General features: G+C 47.0%; 1 protein-coding gene across 2 annotated transcripts in view; it reads right to left on the reverse strand.

Moving 5' to 3' along the window:
* Positions 1–25,715, reverse strand: part of fhl1a (four and a half LIM domains 1a) — a 93,033-nt gene that overhangs the window by 25,104 nt on the left and 42,214 nt on the right. The window contains exon 1 of one of the 2 annotated variants that reach the window (XM_067997339.1): positions 12,645–12,773. The exons of the other annotated variant lie outside the window; for it this stretch is intronic. Coding sequence (XP_067853440.1) covers positions 12,645–12,666 — 22 coding nt within the window. The 5' untranslated portion in view covers positions 12,667–12,773. Of the gene's footprint in view, positions 1–12,644; positions 12,774–25,715 lie in introns of those variants that run through there. 2 annotated transcript variants of the gene reach the window in all.

The following is a 25,715-nucleotide window of genomic DNA, read 5'->3' on the forward strand; positions in this document are numbered from 1 at the left end:
TTTTGGTGTCCATACTTAAGAAAAGACATACTTGCTCTCGAGGCAGTACAAAGAAGGTTCACTCGGTTAATCCCGGGGATGAGGGGGTGGACATATGAGCAGAGGTTGAGTAGATTGGGACTCTACTCATTGGAGTTCAGAAGAATGAGAGGCGATCTTATTGAAACATATAAGATTGTGAAGGGGCTTGATCGGGTGGATGCGGTAAGGATGTTCCCAAGGATGGGTGGAACTAGAACTAGGGGGCATAATCTTCGAATAAGGGGCTGCTCTTTCAAAACTGAGATGAGGAGAAACTTCTTCACTCAGAGGGTAGTAGGTCTGTGGAATTTGCTGCCCCAGGAAGCTGTGGAAGCTATATCATTAAATAAATTTAAAACAGAAATAGACAGTTTCCTAGAAGTAAAGGGAATTGGGGGTTACGGGGAGCGGGCAGGAAATTGGACATGAATTTAGATTTGAGGTTAGGATCAGATCAGCCATGATCTTATTGAATGGCGGAGCAGGCTCGAGGGGCCGATTGGCCTACTCCTGCTCCTATTTCTTATGTTCTTAAAACTTCCCAAGGTGCTTCACAGGAGCGATTATCAAACAAAATTGGACACAGATGACCAAAAGCTTTGGTCAAAGAGATAGGTTTTAAGGAGCATCTTAAAGGAGGGGAGAGGGGGAGAGGCGGAGATGGGGAGAGGCGGAGAGGGGGAGATGGGGAGATGGGGAGAGGCGGAGATGGGGAGAGGCGGAGATGGGGAGATGGGGAGAGGCGGAGAGGGGGAGAGGCGGAGAGGGGGAGAGGCGGAGATGGGGAGAGGCGGAGAGGGGGAGAGGCGGAGAGGGGGAGAGGCGGAGATGGGGAGAGGCGGAGATGGGAGAGGCGGAGAGGGGGAGAGGCGGAGATGGGGAGAGGCGGAGATGGGGAGAGGCGGAGATGGGGAGAGGCGGAGATGGGGAGAGGCGGAGAGGGGGAGAGGGGGAGAGGGGGAGAGGCGGAGATGGGAGAGGCGGAGATGGGGAGAGGCGGAGATGGGGAGCGGCGGAGAGAGGGAGAGGCGGAGATGGGGAGAGGCGGAGAGGGGGAGAGGCGGAGAGGGAGAGGCGGAGAGGGGGAGAGGCGGAGAGGGAGAGGCGGAGAGGGGGAGGGGGGAGAGGCGGAGAGGTTTTGGGAGGGAATTCCAGAGCTTAGGGCCCGATTAAAATCGGGGATGCGCAGGAGGCCATCGAGGTTTCTAACTTGAGTGTCCTGTTAATGATCAGTAAATAGTTTAATATGAGGTGGAGACCCTCGTAATTCAGCCCGATTGAGGGAGAGAGACGATTATGACCTCAGCTTCCTTGGAAAATACATAGTTTAATGTTTAATCTTTCCCTGTGAGAGAGCTGGCCAGCACTCTGTGTCATCGAGCTCAGATACTGGCACGAGATCCTCAGTGTTTGCCTTCACTGTCCCGCTGGTGTGTGAAATAAGAACGGTCTCTATTGTCATCACCCTTCTCATCTGGAGTGAGGACATTAATACCGAGGCAGCAGGGACGGAGCTGGCAGAGGATGAACAAACTCGGGTTCAGGAGAGTTCTGAGTGACTGGTGAATTAGTCAGCTCACTATTCCTGCCACACTGACCTTCACTTCTGGAAGCCAGTGTGAAACTGGACCTTGCACCAATCACTGAACCTTTGCTCATTAAAGGTCATAGATTCAGCAGTTCAATCTAATCCCCAGTGGATCAGTCGATTCCTCTCTGGGACCAACCGATCTGAAAAATTTAACCTTAAAATTGGCCAAGATATCAGATTGAAATTCTCCCCTAACCCTGACCTCTCCCCTAACCCCGACCTCTCCCCTAACCCTGACCTCTCCCCTAACCCTGACCTCTCCCCTAACCCTGACCTCTCCCCTAACCCTGACCTCCTTCCTAACCCTGACCTCTCCCCTAACCCTGACCTCTCCCCTAACCCTGACCTCTCCCCTAACCCTGACCTCTCCCCTAACCCTGACCTCTCCCCTAACCCTGACCTCTCCCCTAACCCCGACCTCTCCCCTAACCCTGACCTCTCCCCTAACCCTGACCTCTCCCCTAACCCTGACCTCTCCCCTAACCCTGACCTCCTTCCTAACCCTGACCTCTCCCCTAACCCTGACCTCTCCCCTAACCCTGACCTCTCCCCTAACCCCGACCTCCTTCCTAACCCTGACCTCTCCCCTAACCCTGACCTCTCCCCTAACCCTGACCTCTCCCCTAACCCTGACCTCTCCCCTAACCCTGACCTCTCCCTTACTCGTTAGAAATCTCCCTCCGATATACAACAAGCCTGCAGCTCGTACACTGAACCCCTGGGGTGCTGGTAATGAGGGTCCTTGTCCGGGGCTCTGTGACGTGTTTGCTGCCTCACTCAGTATTTTAGTTTTTCTGGTGGTTTGAAAACATCTCAATAGTTTCACTTGTTGCTCCTGAGGTTGAGATCAGACGTCAATAAACTGCATCCCAGTGGGTGCAAAGCTCAGGAAAAGATCCAGGCAGAAACACACAGGGGAGTTTACCCCAGAAAACCAAAATAAATAATCAAATGAAGGATAAAAGAGAGAATCTCGGAAAGAAAATAAAATTGTAAATTGACAAAATAAAATGGAAAGAGCTGGTGGAGAGTCGATTCCACCAACACTGGAACCAAGTCAAGGGGCATTTGTTCAGTGTGAATCGAAACTCATTGCTCTTTCAAAGAGCCGGCACAGGCACGATGGGCCGAGTGGCCTCCTCCTGTGCTGCACGATTCTGTGACACTATGATAATGACAGCGGGCATCCTCAACACACACCCACACACACACCCACACACACACCCACACACACACACCCACACACACACCCACACACCCCCACACACACACCCCCACACACACACACACCCACACACACACACACCCACACACACACACACCCACACACACACCCCCACACACACACACACACACACACCCACACACACACCCACACACACACCCACACACCCCCACACACACACCCCCACACACACACCCCCACACACACGCACACACACACCCACACACACACACCCACACACACACACCCACACACACACACCCCCACACACACACCCACACACACACGCACACACACACCCCCATTACTGATGACGGGCGCTGAGACTTTAATCCATTCATTAACCTGTCTCAAGCTGTTAACTTGTCAGCGAAGGAATCTAATCCTAAATTAATCTCAGCAATTTCTACCAATCTCAGACACCGATCTCAGGAGTAAATTTATAATCAGCAAGCAGTTAATTGCATCACTGTGACATCACTGAATGGCCATTCTAAACTCTTATTTATTTTGTAAATTAACCTTATCTACTATACTCAGTGTTTAAGTGCTGCTAATTACGATTCTAAAGCTAATAAACAATTTGTTAGTTTATAACATTATCTGACGCCTGCTCTGATAAGAAAGGGTTAATTAATTCACTCAGAAGCTCAGACGTGAATCCTTATTGAAGGCTGGAAGAGTAAATGTGAATATAACCTGAACTGGCCAATTTATACCGAGTTTAGACAATCAATAGCTCCTCGAAGCAGCTTGGATGGTAAACTCGAGATTGGTCCTTGATGAGAAGTCGAAACGAAGGGGTTCAGGATACATCTGGAACCTGGATAAATATTCTCCTCGCAGTGCTGATCTCACGGTTCACACACTGAGTACCAGCGGGAAATGACAAGGCTTTCTTTCAATAAATTGGGACAGATCTGTCTCAAAACTTTTATATACACTAACGGATCTCCCATAGCATTACTCTGAGGTAAGTTGGATGCTACAAGGACCAGGTTATATCAAGAAATGTAGAATGTATTATTTTAAAACTAAGGTGAAGTTGTATCCTTTTAGTGAGAAGAAATCGAATTACGTATGAGGAGAGATTGGGTCGACTAGGCCTCTATTCACTAGAGATTAGAAGAATGAGAGGTGATCTCATCGAAACATATAAAATTCTAACAGGACTGGACAGACTAGATGCAGGGAGGATGTTCCCGATGGCTGGGGAGTCCAGAACCAGGGGTCACAGTCTCAGGATACGGGGTATGCCATTTAGAACTGAGATGAGGAGAAATTTCTTCACTCAGAGGGTGGTGAACCTGTGGAATTCTCTACCACAGAAGGCCAAGTCATTAGATGTATTCAAGAAGGAGATAGATATATTTCTTAATGCTAAAGGGATCAAGGGATATGGGGGAAAAGCGGGAACAGGGTACTGAGTTAGGCGATCAGCCATGACCATTTTGAATGGCGGAGCAGGTCCGAAGGGCCGAATGGACTACTCTTGCTCCTATTTTTCATGTTTCTATGTTTCTACTGTTAAGCACTGAGTGGGGTCGGTCAGAGTGTAATTACTGTTAAGCACTGAGTGGGGTTGGTCAGAGTGTAATTACTGTTAAGCACTGAGTGGGGTCAGTCAGAGTGTAATTGCTGTTAAGCACTCAGTGGGGTAAGTCAGAGTGTAATTGCTGTTAAGCGCTCAGTGGGGTCAGTCAGAGTGTAATTGCTGTTAAGCACTGAGTGGGGTCAGTCAGAGTGTAATTGCTGTTAAGTGCTCAGTGGGGTCAGTCAGAGTGTAATTACTGTAAAGCGCTCAGTGGGGTCAGTCAGAGTGTAATTGCTGTTAAGTGCTCAGTGGGGTCAGTCAGAGTGTAATTACTGTTAAGCACTCAGTGGGGTCAGTCAGAGTGTAATTGCTGTTAAGCACTGAGTGGGGTCAGTCAGAGTGTAATTGCTGTTAAGAGCTCAGTGGGGTCAGTCAGAGTGTAATTGCCGTTATGATCTCAGTGGAGTCAGTCAGAGTGTAATTGCTGTTAAGAGCTCAGTGAGGTCAGTCAGACTGTAATTGCTGTTAAGCACTCAGTGGGGTCAGTCAGAGTGTAATTGCTGTTAAGCACTGAGTGGGGTCAGTCAGAGTGTAATTACTGTTAAGAGCTCAGTGGGGTCAGTCGGAGTGTAATTGCCGTTATGATCTCAGTGGAGTCAGTCAGAGTGTAATTGCTGTTAAGAGCTCAGTGAGGTCAGTCAGACTGTAATTGCTGTTAAGCTCTCAGTGGGGTCAGTCAGAGTGTAATTGCTGTTAAGCACTCAGTGGGGTCAGTCAGAGTGTAATTGCTGTTAAGTGCTCAGTGGGGTCAGTCAGAGTGTAATTACTGTTAAGCACTCAGTGGGGTCAGTCAGAGTGTAATTGCTGTTAAGCACTGAGTGGGGTCAGTCAGAGTGTAATTACTGTTAAGAGCTCAGTGGGGTCAGTCAGAGTGTAATTGCCGTTATGATCTCAGTGGAGTCAGTCAGAGTGTAATTGCTGTTAAGAGCTCAGTGAGGTCAGTCAGACTGTAATTGCTGTTAAGCACTCAGTGGGGTCAGTCAGAGTGTAATTGCTGTTAAGCACTCAGTGGGGTCAGTCAGAGTGTAATTGCTGTTAAGCACTCAGTGGGGTCAGTTAGACTGTAATTGCTGTTAAGCACTCAGTGGGGTCAGTCAGAGTGTAATTGCTGTTAAGCACTCAGTGGGGTCAGTTAGAGTGTAATTGCTGTTTAGTGCTCGGTGGGGTCAGTCAGAGTGTAATTGCTGTTAAGTGCTCAGTGGGGTCAGTCAGAGTGTAATTGCTGTTAAGCACTGAGTGGGGTCAGTCAGAGTGTAATTACTGTTAAGAGCTCAGTGGGGTCAGTCAGAGTGTAATTGCCGTTATGATCTCAGTGGAGTCAGTCAGAGTGTAATTGCTGTTAAGAGCTCAGTGAGGTCAGTCAGACTGTAATTGCTGTTAAGCACTCAGTGGGGTCAGTCAGAGTGTAATTGCTGTTAAGCACTCAGTGGGGTCAGTCAGAGTGTAATTGCTGTTAAGCACTCAGTGGGGTCAGTTAGAGTGTAATTGCTGTTAAGCACTGAGTGGGGTCAGTCAGAGTATAATTACTGTTAAGAGCTCAGTGGGGTCAGTCAGAGTGTAATTGCCGTTATGATCTCAGTGGAGTCAGTCAGAGTGTAATTGCTGTTAAGAGCTCAGTGAGGTCAGTCAGACTGTAATTGCTGTTAAGCACTCAGTGGGGTCAGTCAGAGTGTAATTGCTGTTAAGCACTCAGTGGGGTCAGTCAGAGTGTAATTGCTGTTAAGTGCTCAGTGGGGTCAGTCAGAGTGTAATTACTGTTAAGCACTCAGTGGGGTCAGTCAGAGTGTAATTGCTGTTAAGCACTGAGTGGGGTCAGTCAGAGTGTAATTACTGTTAAGAGCTCAGTGGGGTCAGTCAGAGTGTAATTGCCGTTATGATCTCAGTGGAGTCAGTCAGAGTGTAATTGCTGTTAAGAGCTCAGTGAGGTCAGTCAGACTGCAATTGCTGTTAAGCACTCAGTGGGGTCAGTCAGAGTGTAATTGCTGTTAAGCACTGAGTGGGGTCAGTCAGAGTGTAATTACTGTTAAGAGCTCAGTGGGGTCAGTCAGAGTGTAATTGCCGTTATGATCTCAGTGGAGTCAGTCAGAGTGTAATTGCTGTTAAGAGCTCAGTGAGGTCAGTCAGACTGTAATTGCTGTTAAGCACTCAGTGGGGTCAGTCAGAGTGTAATTGCTGTTAAGCACTGAGTGGGGTCAGTCAGAGTGTAATTACTGTTAAGAGCTCAGTGGGGTCAGTCAGAGTGTAATTGCCGTTATGATCTCAGTGGAGTCAGTCAGAGTGTAATTGCTGTTAAGAGCTCAGTGAGGTCAGTCAGACTGTAATTGCTGTTAAGCACTCAGTGGGGTCAGTCAGAGTGTAATTGCTGTTAAGCACTGAGTGGGGTCAGTCAGAGTGTAATTACTGTTAAGAGCTCAGTGGGGTCAGTCAGAGTGTAATTGCCGTTATGATCTCAGTGGAGTCAGTCAGAGTGTAATTGCTGTTAAGAGCTCAGTGAGGTCAGTCAGACTGTAATTGCTGTTAAGCACTCAGTGGGGTCAGTCAGAGTGTAATTGCTGTTAAGCACTCAGTGGGGTCAGTCAGAGTGTAATTGCTGTTAAGCACTCAGTGGGGTCAGTTAGACTGTAATTGCTGCTAAGCACTCAGTGGGGTCAGTCAGAGTGTAATTGCTGTTAAGCACTCAGTGGGGTCAGTTAGAGTGTAATTGCTGTTAAGCACTCAGTGGGGTCAGTTAGAGTGTAATTGCTGTTTAGTGCTCGGTGGGGTCAGTCAGAGTGTAATTGCTGTTAAGTGCTCAGTGGGGTCAGTCAGAGTGTAATTGCTGTTAAGCACTGAGTGGGGTCAGTCAGAGTGTAATTACTGTTAAGAGCTCAGTGGGGTCAGTCAGAGTGTAATTGCCGTTATGATCTCAGTGGAGTCAGTCAGAGTGTAATTGCTGTTAAGAGCTCAGTGAGGTCAGTCAGACTGTAATTGCTGTTAAGCACTCAGTGGGGTCAGTCAGAGTGTAATTGCTGTTAAGCACTCAGTGGGGTCAGTCAGAGTGTAATTGCTGTTAAGCACTCAGTGGGGTCAGTCAGAGTGTAATTGCTGTTAAGCACTCAGTGGGGTCAGTTAGAGTGTAATTGCTGTTTAGCGCTCGGTGGGGTCTGTCAGAGTGTAATTGCTGTTAAGCACTCAGTGGGGTCAGTCAGAGTGTAATTGCTGTTAAGCGCTCAGTGGGGTCAGTCAGAGTGTAATTGCTGTTAAGCGCTCGGTGGGGTCAGTCACAGTGTAATTGCTGTTAAGCGCTCAGTGGGGTCAGTCAGAGTGTAATTGCTGTTAAGCGCTCGGTGGGGTCAGTCAGAGTGTAATTGCTGTTAAGCGCTCAGTGGGGTCAGTCAGAGTGTAATTGCTGTTAAGCGCTCGGTGGGGTCAGTCAGAGTGTAATTGCTGTTAAGCGCTCAGTGGGGTCAGTCAGAGTGTAATTGCTGTTAAGCGCTCAGTGGGGTCAGTCAGAGTGTAATTGCTGTTGAGGGTGTAACATAGATATTTGAGTGTGACACAACATGTGACGGAGAGGAAGTAAACACTGGGTGTGAAGCATTTTGGGATGTCCCATGGTCACGAGAGGGGCTCATTCTGCCTTTCATTGGATGTTCTGTTTTTATAATATAATCTATATTTAACTCAAAGGCCCTGAATTCAAATTAACTGATAGTTCAGTTTTAGCACTAAGATATTACTTTCCGAATTATTTATGCTCCTTAATTCAACTGATTTTTTTTTGCTACTTTGAATTCCCGGGAGCGCTCTGATTACAGATTAATGAAGTGATTCCTGGAGCCTCACTTTTAGTCTTTAGTCTGGAAAAGGCTCTGCTCCAGACCCTGCACAGGTTGTAACAAGTCTCCGTCCTCTCTCGGTGTTTATATTGTTTGTTGTAAGATTAAACTCATTCTCTACGTTTATTATACTCGAGCAGCGTAAACCAGACACGTTATCGATGCCTCGATACCCACATATAAAGAATTTTGAATGTCTCTCACTTCTGATTGGAATATAAACCCACCAGGATACAGAAATCTCCCGGGATGAGTAAAATGACAAATACATACATTAGACGAAGAATGGTTTGGATTTTAATTGACTGCAGCTTTCAGTGTTGGGTGACCGAGTGTAACGATAGGTTTGTCTCTAGTTGAGCACAGGCTGAGGGGACGGAGGGTTTAGGAGCCTGCATTGTACGAGAGATTCAGGCCTGGAATTCTCAATTCTTAGTTTCCATTCACGCACTTCAAAAAACTACTGACTTGAAGTGCTGGCTGCACAGGGAAGTGACTCAGGAAGTTATATCGCACCACGTAAAATAAATAAATGAAAGTTATATAAATTAACTCTCATCTTATACATCAATCCCAATAATTAGCTGCAAAGAGCAGAGCTGGGTGTGAACTTTGCCTAGTTCACAGAGAGCAGCTGCTCGACAATCCCGGTCACTTAACACCTCATTAATAATCCCCATTTTACTTTCCAACATTGAATTGTTTTTGATTTTTCATATTTTATCAAATAACAAATCAAAATTCAACATGAACACAGACTGTTTTTATCCATTTACCTCATTTACACAAATTGTCTCTGTGAGTGTGAGAGTGAGTGTGAGTGTGAGACGGTCTGTGAGGGTGAGTGGGTCAGTGAGTGTGAGAGAGTGTGAGTGGGTGAGTGTGAGTGTGAGAGGGTCTGTGAGGGTGAGTGGCTCAGTGAGTGTGAGAGAGTGTGAGTGGGTGAGTGTGAGTGTGAGAGGGTCTGTGAGGGTGAGTGGGTCAATGAGTGTGAGAGGGTCTGTGAGGGTGAGAGGGTGAGTGTGAGAGTGTGGGTGTGAGAATGTCTGTGAGTGTGAAAGTGTCAGGGTTCTGACTCTTTCTGAGGTACAGTCCCCGGGGGTTCTGACTCTCCCTGGGGTACAGTCCCCGGGGGTTCTGACTCTCTCTGGGGTACAGTCCCCGAAGGTGCTGACTCTCCCTGGGGAACAGTCCCCGAGGGTCCTGACTCTCCCTGGGTTACAGTCCCCGGGGGTTCTGACTCTCCCTGGGGTACAGTCCCCGGGGGTCCTGACTGTTTCTGAGGTACAGTCCCCGGGGGTTCTGACTCTCCCTGGGGTACAGTCCCCGAGGGTCCTGACTGTTTCTGAGGTACAGTTCCCGGGGGTTCTGACTCTCCCTGGGGTACAGTCCCCGGGGGTTCTGACTCTCCCTGGGGTACAGTCCCCGGGGGTTCTGACTCTCCCTGGGGTACAGTCCCCGAGGGTCCTGACTCTCCCTGGGGTACAGTCCCCGAGGGTCCTGACTCTCCCTGGGGTACAGTCCCCGAGGGTTCTGACTCTCCCTGGGGTACAGTCCCCGAGGGTTCTGACTCTCCCTGGGGTACAGTCCCCGAGGGTTCTGACTCTCCCTGGGGTACAGTCCCCGAGGGTCCTGACTCTCCCTGGGGTACTGTCCACGAGGGTCCTGACTCTCCCTGGGGTACAGTCCCCGAGGGTCCTGACTCTCCCTGGGGTTCAGTCCCTCACCCCACTGGTCATTCTGTAGGTTTGAACTTTGACAGGGAATGTTAAATGTTCGTCGATTGTTTAAATTCCCCCCGATTGTGCCTGAACTTTGTTTAACCTCAGCTCCTGCCCAGAGATATGTGGAGAATGAGCAGCGAGAGGAGCAGACACTGAGCAAAGGGACAGCAATTCATCGGAGCTCAGAGAAAAATGCAAAAAATGACCAGCCCATCAGTTGGTGATAAAAAAAGTAAAAACAATCCTTTAAAATTAATTGGAGCCTTACTCTTCACAAGAGTTGATGTTTAAGGACAATGTGGGACTTTACCCGTGTTACGGAATGCCTCTCCCAGTTGTACTGCTCTTTAATCAGTGTCTCTGGACCTATTTGTAACTGCACTTTCCAAAATACAAACCAAAGTGCACCCAGCATCTGGAGAAATCAACTGTGATTCCTCAGACACACACTCTGCCTGTTACAGCAAGGCGCAGCTGGCAGTATAACTCCCAGACGCCAGTTTCTATAAGGGGACAGAGCCTGTGCCCCTCTAACTGTGATAGTCGTACAGAGAGTGTTAGATCCTCACCGTCATTCTCAAGTCTGCTGCTTTCTCCAAATAATGCAGCTTACGATAGAGGTACAACGCTGCACAGATACAGCTCACACTTGTAGTAAGTTCTACTGTTGCTGATGTTAGTGAACCAAAAACGTTCCTCAGCTGCTGTTTAGCAAAGATGTTAACCCATTTAAACCAGGTTAACTCAGTTAAATTAGCAGGTGGAGGAATGTCGTGTCAATGAGGTAAATGTTCACTAATATCACCAACATCACTAATATCCCCAATGTCACCAATATCACTAATATCACTAATGTCACCAATGTTACCAATATCACTAATATCACCAATATCACCAACATCATTAATATCACTAATGTCACTAACGTCACTAATATCACCAACATCATTAACGTCACTAATGTCACTAATATTACTAACGTCACTAATGTCACCAACATCACTAACATCACTAATGTCGCTAACGTCACTAATGTCACTAATATCACCAACATTACTAATATCACTAACATCACCAATATCACCAACATCACTAATATCACTTATGTCATTAATGTCACTAACGTCACTATTATCACTTATATCACTTACGTCACTAACATCACTAATGTCACTAATGTCACCAACATCACTAACATCACTAACATCACTAATGTCACTAATATCACCAACATTACTAATATCACTCACGTCATCAATATCACCAACATCACTAACGTCACTAATATCACTTATGTCACTAATATCACTATTATCACTTATGTCACTAACATCACTAATATCATTTATGTCACTAATGTCACTAATGTCACTATTATCACTAATGTCACTAATGCACTAATATCACTAACGTCACTATTATCACTAATGTCACTAACGTCACTAATATCACTTATGTCACTAATATCACTATTATCACTTATGTCACTAACGTCACTATTATCATTTACGTCACTAATGTCACTATTATCACTAATGTCACTAATATCACTTATGTCACTATTATCACTAATATCACTAATGTCACTAATATCACTTATGTCACTATTATCACTAACGTCACTAATGTCACTAATGTCACTAATATCACTTATGTCACTAATGTCACTAATGTCACTTTTGTCACTATTATCACTAATATCACTAATGTCACTAATATCACTAACGTCACTAATATCACATGTCACTATTATCATTTATGTCACTAATATCACTAACATCACTAATATCACTTATGTCACTGATGTGGAGATGCTGGTGATGGACTGAGGTTGACAATTGTAAACAATTTTACAACACCAAGTTATAGTCCAGCAATTTTATTTTAAATTCACAAGCTTTCGGAGGCTTCCTCCTTCCTCAGGTGAATGTCAAGAAATCCTCGAACCCTTCGCATTTATAAATCACAGAACAATACCTGGTGATTACAGACAGTCTTTCCAACTGCCCGTTGCCAACGCAATCAAAGCTTGTGATTTTCAAATAAAATAGTTGGACTATAACTTGGTGTTGTAAAATTACTTATGTCACTAACATCACTAACGTCACTAATATCACTTATTTCACTATTATCATTTATGTCACTAATATCACTAACGTCACTAATATCACGAATGTCACTAACATCACTAATATCACGAATGTCACTAACGTCACTTATGTCACTATTATTACTAATGTCAATAATAACACTAATATCACTATTGCCACTAATATCACTAACGTCACTATTATCGCTAATATCACTAACGTCACTAATGTCAATAATAACACTAATATCACTAACGTCACTATTATCACGATTATCACTAATGTCAATAATAACACTAATATCACTAATGTCAATAATAACACTAACGTCACTATTATCACTAATATCACTAACGTCACTAACGTCACTAATATAACTAATGTCGGATGTTTCCAGGCTACAGACTCGAAACTGAAGCAATAGAAATTTCTGTTAAAATTTGCAGGTATTACAGTATCTTAAACATCCCAAAACGCTCAGACTCTCCCCAACAAAACCCACCGGGAATTTCTCACATGTCCTTTTTCACAACTTTACAATGAATTGTTACAAAATGCAATTTAAACACACACTGCATTACCTGGGCTCTTGTGAAAGGCCATTCTTTAACTGAAATCTTCCCACTTTCTTCAGAGATAGAGAACTGTTATCACTCGCTCAATTACCTCACTCTCTCCCATTTGCCAAGCAAGCTATTAATACAGTAACCGGGAGCAATGACTCCAGCCCTTCTGATAAAACCTGTAATCCCACTCTGCTCTGTTTACCATTTTAGGCATTTCAGCAAGAAAGGGATGGGGATTGGACCAGAGTCTCAGTGAACATTCCTACATTACTTCACAGGCTGAGAATCAATAGCAGTAAAAGTGACACATGACTATTAGTGGAAGCAATTTCATTGTAAACCTCTGCCAATCCCTAATGGGTTTGAAAAAAACCATAGACAGGTTCTTGTCAACAAATGGGATTCAGGGTTATTAGAAATACACTAAGGGAATACTGGGGATAGGTGGGCTAGATGGGCAGAAGGGCTTCTCCTGCCTGAATCTTATACTGTCTTGTCAGTGCTGGCTGTAAGCTGCCAGGTTTTGATACATAATGAGGGGATTATATCAACCCTCACTCTTACACACTCTCGGGGAGTCTCTCTGGCAAGTCTCTCCAGGTTCTTTCACTGAAGGTGTTTATATTGGGATTTTGATCTCCTCCATCAACGATGTACCTCTCGTGCATCGAGCCGCTAAATCTCGTCTGTTTCCAATAACAAACTATTCATTTATTTAAACTTTGAATTTATTTATAAGCCACAGAGGAAGGAAGGTAAGATTTGGGGAATAACAAGAGTGTTGGAGCCTCCTGATTCTTTATCTCACCCTCTCTACACGACATGACCATAAACCCCAGTGTCATTAACTGAATTCAGCGAACCCTGTTCTCACTGGAGGATATAGTTAAGGGTAGAGTTACCTTGTGAAATATTTGCAGCAGGAGAATTATTCCAAATAACAGATGGACCGTGGAGCTCCCGTGAATCTCTCCTTACATCAGACTTGTTTCCCTCAGATAGTCACAAGCCAAGTATTGGGGAGAGCTCGCAGGACGGTTTGATTGAGGCCTTCGGTCCATTACTAACCTGCTGACTGAGACTAGCCCACTGTCTGGGGGCCCACCATCCAATCATTCACCACCACCATACTCTGCACCCAGGGGACAGTCTGTCCATCTACTTGGACATTTCCAAATTAGACAATTGTCGGGTCCCATTTTAAAGATGTAGCAACAACGAGACTAAAATACAAAGGATTTATTTCAGAAATCTAAATGTTCCCTAGGATTAGATAACCTGTGTGTTATGTCTGTACAGATGGAGACACACCCAGGGACAGATATCCAGGTACACACCGGGGACAGATATCCACGGGGACAGATATCCAGGTACACCCGGGGACAGATATCCAGGTACACCCGGGGACAGATATCCAGGTACACCCGGGGACAGATACCCAGGTACACCCGGGGACAGATATCCAGGTACACCCGGGGACAGATATCCAGGTACACATGGAGTCAGATACCCAGGTACACACGGGGGACACATACCCAGGTACACATGGGGACAGATATCCAGGTACACATGGGGACAGATATCCAGGTACACACGGGGACACACACCCAGGTACACATGGAGTCAGATACCCAGGTACACACGGGGGACACATACCCAGGTACACACGGGGGACACATACCCAGGTATACATGGGGACAGATACCCAGGTACACATGGGGACAGATACCCAGGTACACATGGGGACAGATACCCAGGTACACATGGGGACAGATACCCAGGTACACCCGGGGACAGATACCCAGGTACACATGGGGACAAGTACCTAGGTACACACAGGGATATGTTCCCAGGTGCACACGGGGATAGATACCCAGGTACGCATGGGGACAGATACTCATTTACACACGGGAACAGATATCCAGGTACACCCAGGGACAGATATCCAGGTACACACGGGGACAGATACCCAGCTACACATGAGGACAGATAGCCAGGTACACATGGGGACAGATATCCAGGTACACACAGGAACATGTACCAGGTACACATGGGGTCAGATATCCAGGTACACACGCGGGACACATACCCAGGTACACACGGGGACAGATACCCAGTTACACCTGGGGACAGATATCCAGGTACACACGGGGACATGTTCCCAGGTGCACACGGGGTCAGATATCCAGGTACACACAGGGGCACGTACCCAGGTACACATGGGGTCAGATATCCAGGTACACACGCGGGACACATACCCAGGTACACACGGGGACAGATACCCAGTTACACCTGGGGACAGATACCCAGTTACACCTGGGGACAGATACCCAGGTACACACGGGGACATGTTCCCAGGTGCACACGGGGACAGATATCCAGTTACACCTGGGGACAGATACCCAGGTACACACGGGGACATGTTCCCAGGTACACACGGGGACAGATATCTAGGTACGCAAGGGGACAAGTACCCAGGTACACACGGGGACAGATATCCAGGTACACACGGGGTCACGTACCCAGGTACACACGGGGACAGATATCCAGGTACACACGGGGTCATGTACCCAGGTACACACGGGGGACAGGGCTCGATGCTGCTCTTGTTTTCTTTATTTCAGGAAAGTACATTCAATCTGACAGAACTCTCTCTCCATATAATGATGCATGAACTCCAAAATATGAGTAATAATTCTGGCCTCTGATTAGTCCATTGTCTGAAAATTTGGAGATACATTTTCTCAGCATTTCATTTAATGTTAAACATTGTTATTATTGATTCCTATCCCTGTTCACCAAATATAATTAAAGGTATAATGTGGCCGCCCAGACTGAAACAATAAACCCGCCCCCAATATACCATTTGTATCCTAATTGCCTGCTGTACCTGCAGGTTAACTTTCTGCGTTTCTTGTACGAGGACACCCAAGTCTCTCTGAACACCAACATTTAATAGTTTCCCACCATTTAAAGAACATTCTGTTTTTTCTATCCTTCATTTCCCCACATTATACTCCATCTGCCACCTTCTTGCCCACTCACTTAACCTGTCCATATCCCTTTGCAGACTCTTTGTGTCCTCCTCACAGCTTACTTTCCCACCTAGCTTTGTATCATCAGCAAACTTGGATACATTACACTCGGTCCCTTCATCTAAGTCATTAATATAGATTGTAAATAGCTGAGGCCCAAGCACTGATCCCTGCGACACCCCACTAGTTACAGCCTGCCAACCTGAGAATGACCTGTTTATTCCTACTCTCTTTCCAATCCATGCTAATCATAGAATCATAGAAAGGTTACAGCACAGAAGGAGGCCATTCGGCCCATCGAGTCCGTGCTGGCTCTATGCAAGAGCAATCCAGCTAGTCCCACTCCCCCGCCCTTTCCCCGTAGCCCTGCAAATTTTTTCCTTTCAAGTACTTATCCAGTTCCCTTTTGAAGACCATGATTGAATCTGCCTCCACCACCCCCTCAGGCAGTGCATTCCAGATCCTCACCACTCGCTGTGTAAAAAAGTTTTTCCTCATGTCACCTTTGGTTCTTTTTGCCAATCACCTTAAATCTGTGTCCTCTGGTCCTTGACCCTTCTGCCAATCATAGAATTATAGAAAGTTACAGCAAAGAAGGAGGCCATTCGGCCCATCGAGTCCGCATGGCTGAGAAAGAGTTATCCAGCTTAATCCCTCTTTCCAGCACTTGGTCCGTAGCCCTGTGGGTTATGGCACATCAAGTGCACGTCCAAGTACTTTTTAATGAGTTGAGGGTTTCTGCCTCTCCCACCCTCTCAGGCAGTGAGTTCCAAACCCCACCATCCTCTGGGTGAAAAAAATTCTCCTCTGCTCCCCTCTAATCCTTCTACCAATTACTTTAAATCTATGCCCCCTGGTCACTGATCCTCTGCTAAGGGAAATAGGTCCTCTCTATCCACTCTATCTGGTCCCGTCATAATTTTATACACCTCAGTTAAATCTCCCCTCAGCCTCCTTTGATCCAAAGAAAACAACCCCAGCCTATCCAATCTTTCCTCATAGCTAAAATTCTCCAGTCCCGGCAACATCCTCGTAAATCGTTTTTTTTATTAGTTCGTGGAATGTGGGCGTCGCTGGCAAGGCCAGCATTTATTGCCCATCCCTAATTGCCCTCGAGAACATAGGAACATAGGAACAGGAGTAGGCCATTCAGCCCCTCGTGCCTGCTCCGCCATTTGATAAGATCATGGCTGATCTGTGATCTAACTCCATATACCCGCCTTTGGCCCATATCCCTTAATACCTTTGGTTGCCATAAAGCAGTCTGTCTCAGATTTAAATTTAGCAATTGAGCTAGTATCAATTGCCGTTTGCGGAAGAGAGTTCCAAACTTCTACAACCCTTTGTGTGTAGAAATGTTTTCTAATCTCACTCCTGAAAGGTCTGGCTCTAATTTTTAGACTGTGCCCCCTACTCCTAGAATCCCCAACCAGCGGAAATAGTTTCTCTCTATCCACCCTATCCGTTCCCCTTAATATCTTATAAACTTCGATCAGATCACCCCTTAACCTTCGAAACTCTAGAGAATACAACCCCAATTTGGTGAGCTGCCTTCTTGAATTTGTTCTAGCATAACCTCCCTGCTCTTATATTCTATGCCTTGGCTAATAAAGGAAAGTATCCCGTATGCCTTTTTAACCACCTTATCTACCTGTCCTGCTACCTTCAGGGATCTGTGGACATGCACTCCAAGGTCCCTCTGTTCCTCTCAGTATCCTCCCATTTATTGTGTATTCCCTTGCCTTGTTTGCCCTCCCCAAATGCATTACCTCACACTTCTCTGGATTGAATTCCATTTGCCACTTTTCTGCCCACCTGACCAGTCCATTGATATCTTCCTGCAGTCTACAGCTTTCCTCCTCACTATCAACCATATGGCCATTTTTTGTATCATCTGCAAACTTCTTGATCAAGCCCCCCACATTCAAATCCAAATCATTAATATATATCACAAAAAGCAAGGGACCCAGTACTGAGCCCTGCAGAACCCCACTGGAAACAGCCTTCCAGTCACAAAAACACCCATCGACCATCACCCTTTGCTTCCTCCTCTGAGCCAACTTTGGATCCAACTCTTGATGATAAGCCTACTATGCAGCACTTAATCAAACGCCTTTTGAAAGTGCATATACACACATCAACCGTACTGCCCTCATCGACCCTCTCTATTACCTCATCAAAAAACTCGATCAAGTTAGTTAAACATGATTTGCCTTTAACAAATCCGTGCTTGCTTTCCCTGATATATTACCCCCAACTCCATGAGCCCTTATCTTTTATGTGGCACCTTATCGAATGCCTTTTGAAAGTCCAAATATACGACATCCACTGGTTCCCCCTTTATCTACCCGGCTAGTTACACCCTCAAAAAACTCTAATAAATTTGTCAAACATGATTTCCCTTTCATAAAACCATGTTGACTCTGCCTAATCATATTATGATTTTCTAAGTGCCCTGTTACCACTTCCTTAATAATGGATTCCAGCATTTTCCCGACGACTGATGTCAGGCTAACTGGCCTGTAGTTCCCTGTTTTCTCTCTCCCTCCTTTCTTGAATAGCGGGGTTACATTTGCTTCCTTCCAATCCGCTGGGACCGTTCTAGAATCCAGGGAATTTTGGAAGATCACAACCAATGCATCCACTATCTCTGCAGCCACCTCTTTTAGAACCCTCGGATGTAGGTCATCAGGTCCAGGGGATTTGTCGGCTTTTAGTCCCATTAGTTTCTCCAGTACTTTTTCTTCACTGATATTAATTATTTTAAGTTCCTCACTCTCATTAGTCCCTTGGTTCCCCACTATTTCTGGTATTTTTTTGTGTCTTCTACTGTGAAGACAGATACAAAATATTTGTTTAGCGCATCTGCCATTTCCTGATTCCCCATTATAATTTCTCCTGTCTCAGCCTCTAAGGGACCAACATTTACTTTTGCTACTCTCTTCCTTTTTACTTGTAAAAGCTCTTACAATCTGTTTATATATTTCTTGCTAGTTTACTCTTGTTCTATTTTCTCCCTTTTTATTAATTTTCTATTCACCACATCTCCAACAGAAACGTGTTTATTTAGGGTTTTGAAGATTATTCACTAAGGTGACTAACTGCACTTTGTAAATTATTGGGAGGAACTGTGAAAAATGTCACTTTAAAACGAGTTAACGATTTGATGAATGAGGAATGTGAGGCGAGTGGATGAGTTTCACTGTCAGTTGTAGAGTGGCAGCTGTGTATTTTCACTCTGACACGCAGAACAAGATATATCGGCATTACAAAGGGCAGCCAAGTCTTGTAGATCTCCTGAACGCTCTACATTTACTAAATCCATTCCACCATAAACCCTCAACTGTTTTATTTATAAATCGTGGCGTGAGTGAAATAGCAGTCCCCCATTCTATGTCTATTTTGTGTGGCCAGTTGTAAGTGTGTGTCACATAGTTGAAGCTTTGCCCTGAATTTTATCAGAATGGAATCAGCTTTGAATGGAAAGAATTTTGAGGGAGCTTTCCCCTATTCCTCCATTTAATGGAGGTTGGCCAGATCTTCTTTTTGTTTTGACCAGTTTGCAGATCTCCCCTGGATCGTGTACCGAGTCTGACTGAGAAGGCAGATGGTCTGAGTGACAGTTGCCGGTGAGAGGTCAGATTTCACCACACGTTGACTCGAAGCCCTGGGGCTTGCAGACTGTTCCTGGATTATTTGCCCGTGTGGCAACTGATAGATGGATGAGTATTTATTTAAGGACTTGCACAACACCAGGTTATAGTCCAACAGTTTTATTTTAAATCACAAGCTTTCGGAGCTTTTCTCCTTCGTCAGGTGAGGTAGGAGGTACCTTCACCTGACGAAGGAGCAAAGCTCCGAAAGCTTGTGATTTAAAATAAAACTGTTGGACTATAACCTGGTGTTGTGCAAGTCCTTACATTTATCCACCCCAGTCCATCACCGGCATCTCCACATCATGGGCATTTATTCGATTTGTTCTCATGACACGGCCATTTTCATTGCCCATCCCTAGTTTCTCTGAAGGACATTAATGAACCAGTTGGGTTTTTATGGTTTTTATAATCATTATTTTTCTGCTACTCGGCAAAAAATGACTTGATTTAATGAATTCAATTTCACAACTTGCCCTGGTGAAATCTGAACTCCTGACCTCTAGATTGCCAATACCACCAATGTTAGACCATCGGCAGGTCAGTGGTCAGATTCATTTAGTCACTTTAATTGGAATTACCACTCCAATCAATTCAGATTTCATTGAAATGTTGGGTTTAAAAAGTAGTGAGTAGGAAGAAGTCACCGTCACCGTCACCAACACCCGTCACCATCACCCGTCACCATCACCCGTCACCGTCACCGTCACCGTCACCGACACCGTAACCAGCACCCATCACCGACACCGTCACCGTCACCAACACCCGTCACCATCACCCGTCACCATCACCCGTCACCATTACCCGTCACCGTCACCAACACCCGTCACCATCACCCGTCACCATCACCCGTCACCAACACCCGTCACCATCACCGACACCGTAACCAGCACCCATCACCGTCACCGTCACCGTCACCAACACCCGTCACCAACACCCGTCACCGTCACTGTCACCGTCACCAACACCCGTCACCAACACCCGTCACCATCACCCGTCACCGTCACCGTCACCAACACCCGTCACCATCACCCGTCACCATCACCGACACCGTAACCAGCACCCATCACCGACACCGTCACCGATACCATCACTGACCCCTGTCACCGTCACCATCACCCATCACTGACCCCTGTCACCGTCACCATCACCCATCACTGACCCCTGTCACTGTCACTGACACCAACACCATCACCAACACCCGTCACCATCACCGCCTCCGTAACCAGCACCCGTCACCGACACCGTCACCGATACCATCACTGTCACTGTCACCGACACCATCACCAACACCCGTCACCATCACCGACTCCATAACCGGCACCCATCACCGACACCGTCACCCATCACTGACCCTTGTCACTGTCACTGTCACCGACACCATCACCTGTTACTAACCCCATCACTGAGCCCCGTCACTGACCCCCATCTCTGATCCCCCCTGACACTGACACCAACACCGTCACCATCACTGTCATCGACACTGTGACCCATCACTGACCCCGTCGCTGACCCCTGTCACCATCACTGACACCAACACTATCACCAACACTTGTCACTCATCACCAACACCCGTCAACGAATCTCGTCACCGATCATCGACACCCGTCACCGACCCAGTCACCGACCCAGTCACCGTCACTGTCACCATCACTGTCACCATCACAGACACCTGTAACCAACCTCCGTCACCAACACCGTCACCAACACTCGTTACAAACACCATCGCCAATACCTGTCACCGACACCCGTCACCCATCACTCATCACCATCACTCATCACCGACCCCCATCACCGACACCGTCACTGTACCCAGACCCCAACACCCATAACACACTCACTCACACAGACACACACAATTTTAAAATTATATTCAATTTAAATAAAATTAGTTTTTAAGAAAATAAACCAGCTCCTTCCCCGAGTCTGGATCCAGCAGGTGACAGAGAGTGAAACATTCAGCAGGAGTTGAGGAAGTCGCCCCGTATTTGAAAAAAAGAAAGAACTTGTATTTCTCCAGTGCCTTTCACCACCTCAGGACGTCCCAAAGCTTTTCAGCCAATGGAGTACTTTTTTGAAGTGTAGTCACTGTTGTAATGTAGGAAACATGGCAGCCAGTTTGTGCACAGCAAGATCCCACAAACAGCAATGAGATAATGACCAGATCATCTGTTTTTTTAGTGATATTGGTTGAGGGATAAATATTGACCCAGGACACCGGGGAGAACTCCCCCCTGCTCCTCTTCAAATATTGCCATGGAATCTTTTATGTCCACTTGAGAGGGCAGACAGGGCCTTGGTTTAATGTCTCATCTGAAAGACGGCACCTCCGACAGTGCAGCGCTCCCTCAGTACTGACCCTCCGACAGTGCAGCGCTCCCTCAGTACTGACCCTCCGACAGTGCAGCACTCCCTCAGTACTGACCCTCCGACAGTGCGGCACTCCCTCAGTACTGACCCTCCGACAGTGCGGCACTCCCTCAGTACTGACCCTCCGACGGTGCGGCGCTCCCTCAGTACTGACCCTCCGACAGTGCAGCACTCCCTCAATACTGACCCTCCGACAGTGCAGCGCTCCCTCAATACTGACCCTCCGACAGTGCAGTACTCCCTCAGTACTGACCCTCCGACAGTGCAGCGCTCCCTCAGTACTGACCCTCCGACAGTGCAGCGCTCCCTCAGTACTGACCCTCCGACAGTGCAGCGCTCCCTCAGTACTGACCCTCCGACAGTGCAGCACTCCCTCAATACTGACCCTCCGACAGTGCAGCGCTCCCTCAGTACTGACCCTCCGACAGTGCAGCACTCCCTCAGTACTGACCCTCCGACAGTGCAGCACTCCCTCAGTACTGACCCTCCGACAGTGCAGCACTCCCTCAGTACTGACCCTCCGACAGTGCAGCACTCCCTCAGTACTGACCCTGCGACAGTGCAGCACTCCCTCAGTACTGACCCTCCGACAGTGCAGCACTCCCTCAGTACTGACCCTCCGACAGTGCAGCGCTCCCTCAGTACTGACCCTCCGACAGTGCAGCGCTCCCTCAGTACTGACCCTCCGACAGTGCAGCGCTCCCTCAGTACTGACCCTCCGACAGTGCAGCGCTCCCTCAGTACTGACCCTCCGACAGTGCAGCGCTCCCTCAGTACTGACCCTCCGACAGTGCAGCACTCCCTCAGTACTGACCCTCCGACAGTGCAGCGCTCCCTCAGTACTGACCCTCCGACAGTGCAGCGCTCCCTCAGTACTGCACCGGGAGTGTCGGCCTGGATTATCTGCTCTAGTCTCTGGAGTGGAATTTGAACCCACAACCTCTGACTCAGAGAGGAGAGTGTTACACACTGAGCCAAGAATTTCAATAAAAAACTCAAACTGGTTATGATGATGAGATGAGCTGTCTGTTTCTGTACATTTTAACAAGGCTGAATCTCCTCCCTTTACAGCTTTCTTGAAATTCCTCAAACGATGAGTGCTTTGTCCCAGTTATTATTAACTACAAGACTCAATTTTCCACGGACAGCACTGCAATTGCTGATACCAGGTGATGTCCCCAATACCAGGTGATGTCCCCAATACCAGGTGATGTCCCCAATACCAGGTGGTGTCCCCATGACCAGATCACGTCGCCAATACCAGCTGATGTCCCCAATACCAGAACATGTCCTCATGACCAGGTGATGTCCCCAATACCAGATCATGTCCCCAATACCAAGCTAGCTGCACTTAAAGTAGATAAGTCACCTGGTCCGGATGGGATGCCCCCTAAGTTGCTGAGGGAAGTAAGGGTGGAAATTGCGGAGGTACTGGCCATAATCTTCCAAACATCCTTAGATACGGGGGTGGTGCCAGAGGACTGGAGAATTGCAAATGTTACACCTTTGTTCAAAAAAGGGTGTAAGGATAAACCCAGCAACTACAGGCCAGTCAGTTTAACCTCGGTGGTGGGGAAACTTTTAGAAACAATAATCCGGGACAGAATTAACAGTCACTTGGATGAGTGTGGATTGATTAGGGAAAGTCAGCACAGATTTGTTAAAGGCAAATCGTGTTTAACTAACCTGATTGAGTTTTTTGATGAGGTAACAGAGAGGGTCGATGAGGGCAATGCCGTTGATGTGGTGTATATGGACTTTCAAAAGGCGTTTGATAAAGTGCCGCATGGTGGGCTTATCATCAAGATTGCGGCCCATGGAATAAAGGGGGCAGTAGCAACATGGATATAGAATTGGCTAAAGGACAGGAAACAGAGATTAGTGGTGAATAGTTGTTTTTCGGACTGGAGGGAGGCGTACGGTGGTGTTCCCCAGGGGTCGGTGCTGGGACCACTACTTTATATATATTAATGATTTGGACTTGGGTGTACAGGGCACAATTTCAAAATTTGTAGATGAAACAAAACTTGGAAGGGTAGTAAACAGTGAGAAGGATAGTGATAGACTTCAAGATACAGACAGGATGGTGGCATGGGCGGACACCGAGTGAGACAGTTGAGAGTTTGATGAGTGTGGGAGTTCGGTGAAGTGGGGGCAGGAGGTCCTGCTTTTCCTAACTTTTTCCGCAGAGCGGCAGCAGACCTGACCAGCAGAAGACTGAGATTGGGGAATAAAAGCAGCAGCAGACCTGCAACAAGAGAAAACTACTGTGCAACGTCACAGGTGAGGCAGGAGAGTCCGAGAGGTGAGCGCAGTATAAAAGGAGAGACCGAGAGCGGGAGGAGAGTCTGAGAGGTGAACGTAGTGTAAATCTAAGGCAAGTCATGGCAGCACAGCTCGCACCCGTGATATGCTCCTCCTGCACTATGTGGGAAGTCATGGACACTACCAGTGTCCCTGGCGACCACGTGTGCAGGAAGTGTGTCCAGCTGCAGCTACTGGCTAACCGCATTTCGGAGCTGGAGCTGCGGGTGGATTCACTGTGGAGCATCTGCGATGCTGAAATTATCGTGGATAGCACGTTCAGTGAGGTGGTCACACCGCAGGTAAAGATTACGCAGGCAGAAAGGAAATGGGTGACCGCCAGGCAGAGTAAAAGGACTAGGCAGGTAGAGCAGGAGTCCCCTGGGGCCATCTCCCTCTCAAACAGATATACCGCTTTGGATACTGTTGGGGGAGATGGCTTATCAGGGGAAAGCAGCAAGAGCCAAGTTCGGGGCACCACGGGTGGCTCTGCTGCACAGGAGGGGAGGAATAAGAGTGGCCGGGCTATAGTGATAGGGGATTCCATTGTAAGGGGAATAGATAGGTGTTTCTGCGGCCGTAAACATGACTCCAGGATGGGATGTTGCCTCCCTGGTGCTAGGGTCAAGGATGTCACGGAGCGGCTGCAGGACATTCTGGAGGGGGGGGTGAACAGCCAGTAGTCATGGGCCATATTGGTACCAACGACATAGGTAAAAAAAGGGATGAGGTCCTGCAAGGTGAATTTAAGGAGTTAGGAGATAAATTAAAAAGCAGGACCTCAAAGGTAGTGATCTCAGGATTACTACCAGTGCCACGTGCTAGTGAGTGTAGGAACAGGAGAATAGACAGGATGAATGCATGGCTGCAGGGATGGTGTAGGAGGGAGGGATTTAGATTCCTGGGACACTGGGACTGGTTCTGGGGAAGGTGGGACCTGTACAAGCGTGACGGGTTACACCCGAGCAGGACCGGGACCAATGTCCTCGCGGGGGTGTTTGCTAGTGCTGTTGGGGAAGGTTTAAACTAGAGTGGCAGGGGGATGGGAACCTGAGCGGGGAGACAGAAGGGAGTAAAGTTGAGAGCAGCAAGAGAGGGGAGGACCCAGGGGAAACTTACAATACAAATAGTACAAACAGTTGTTCAAGAACAAGTGAAAGGGAAAAGCGTAGAGCAGCAGAAAGAAAGTGTACTTTAGACACTACAGATAAAGTGAAAACTAGAAGGCGTAAGGCGATTAACCCAGCATCAAAGCTGAAGGTCAGGATAGGGTGTGTGGCCCAACTAAGAGTTCTATATACAAATGCACGGAGTATAAGGAATAAATTAAATGAACTACAGGTTCAAATTCAAATTGGAGGGTATGACATGATAGCTATTACTGAGACATGGCTGCAGGATGGTCAGGATTGGGAACTAAATATACTGGGTTATAAGGTCTACAGGAGAGATAGGGAAAATGGAAGAGGGGGAGGAGTAGCCTTAGTGATTAGAGATGAAATCACTTCAATGATAAAGGAGGATATAACGAGAGGTAAGCAGCCAACAGAGACCTTATGGGTTGAATTGAGAAATAGGAAATGATCTAAGACTATAGTGGGAGTTGTGCATAGGACCCCTGGCAGCAGCTCTGAAGTGCTAGATTGTATAAATGCAGAGATTAGACAAGCGTGTAAGAAAGGCATAGTGGTCTTAATGGGGGACTTTAACCTTCACATAGATTG

Source organism: Heptranchias perlo, chromosome 15, assembly GCF_035084215.1.
Source record: "Heptranchias perlo isolate sHepPer1 chromosome 15, sHepPer1.hap1, whole genome shotgun sequence".
In the NCBI taxonomy this organism is placed as follows: domain Eukaryota; kingdom Metazoa; phylum Chordata; class Chondrichthyes; order Hexanchiformes; family Hexanchidae; genus Heptranchias; species Heptranchias perlo.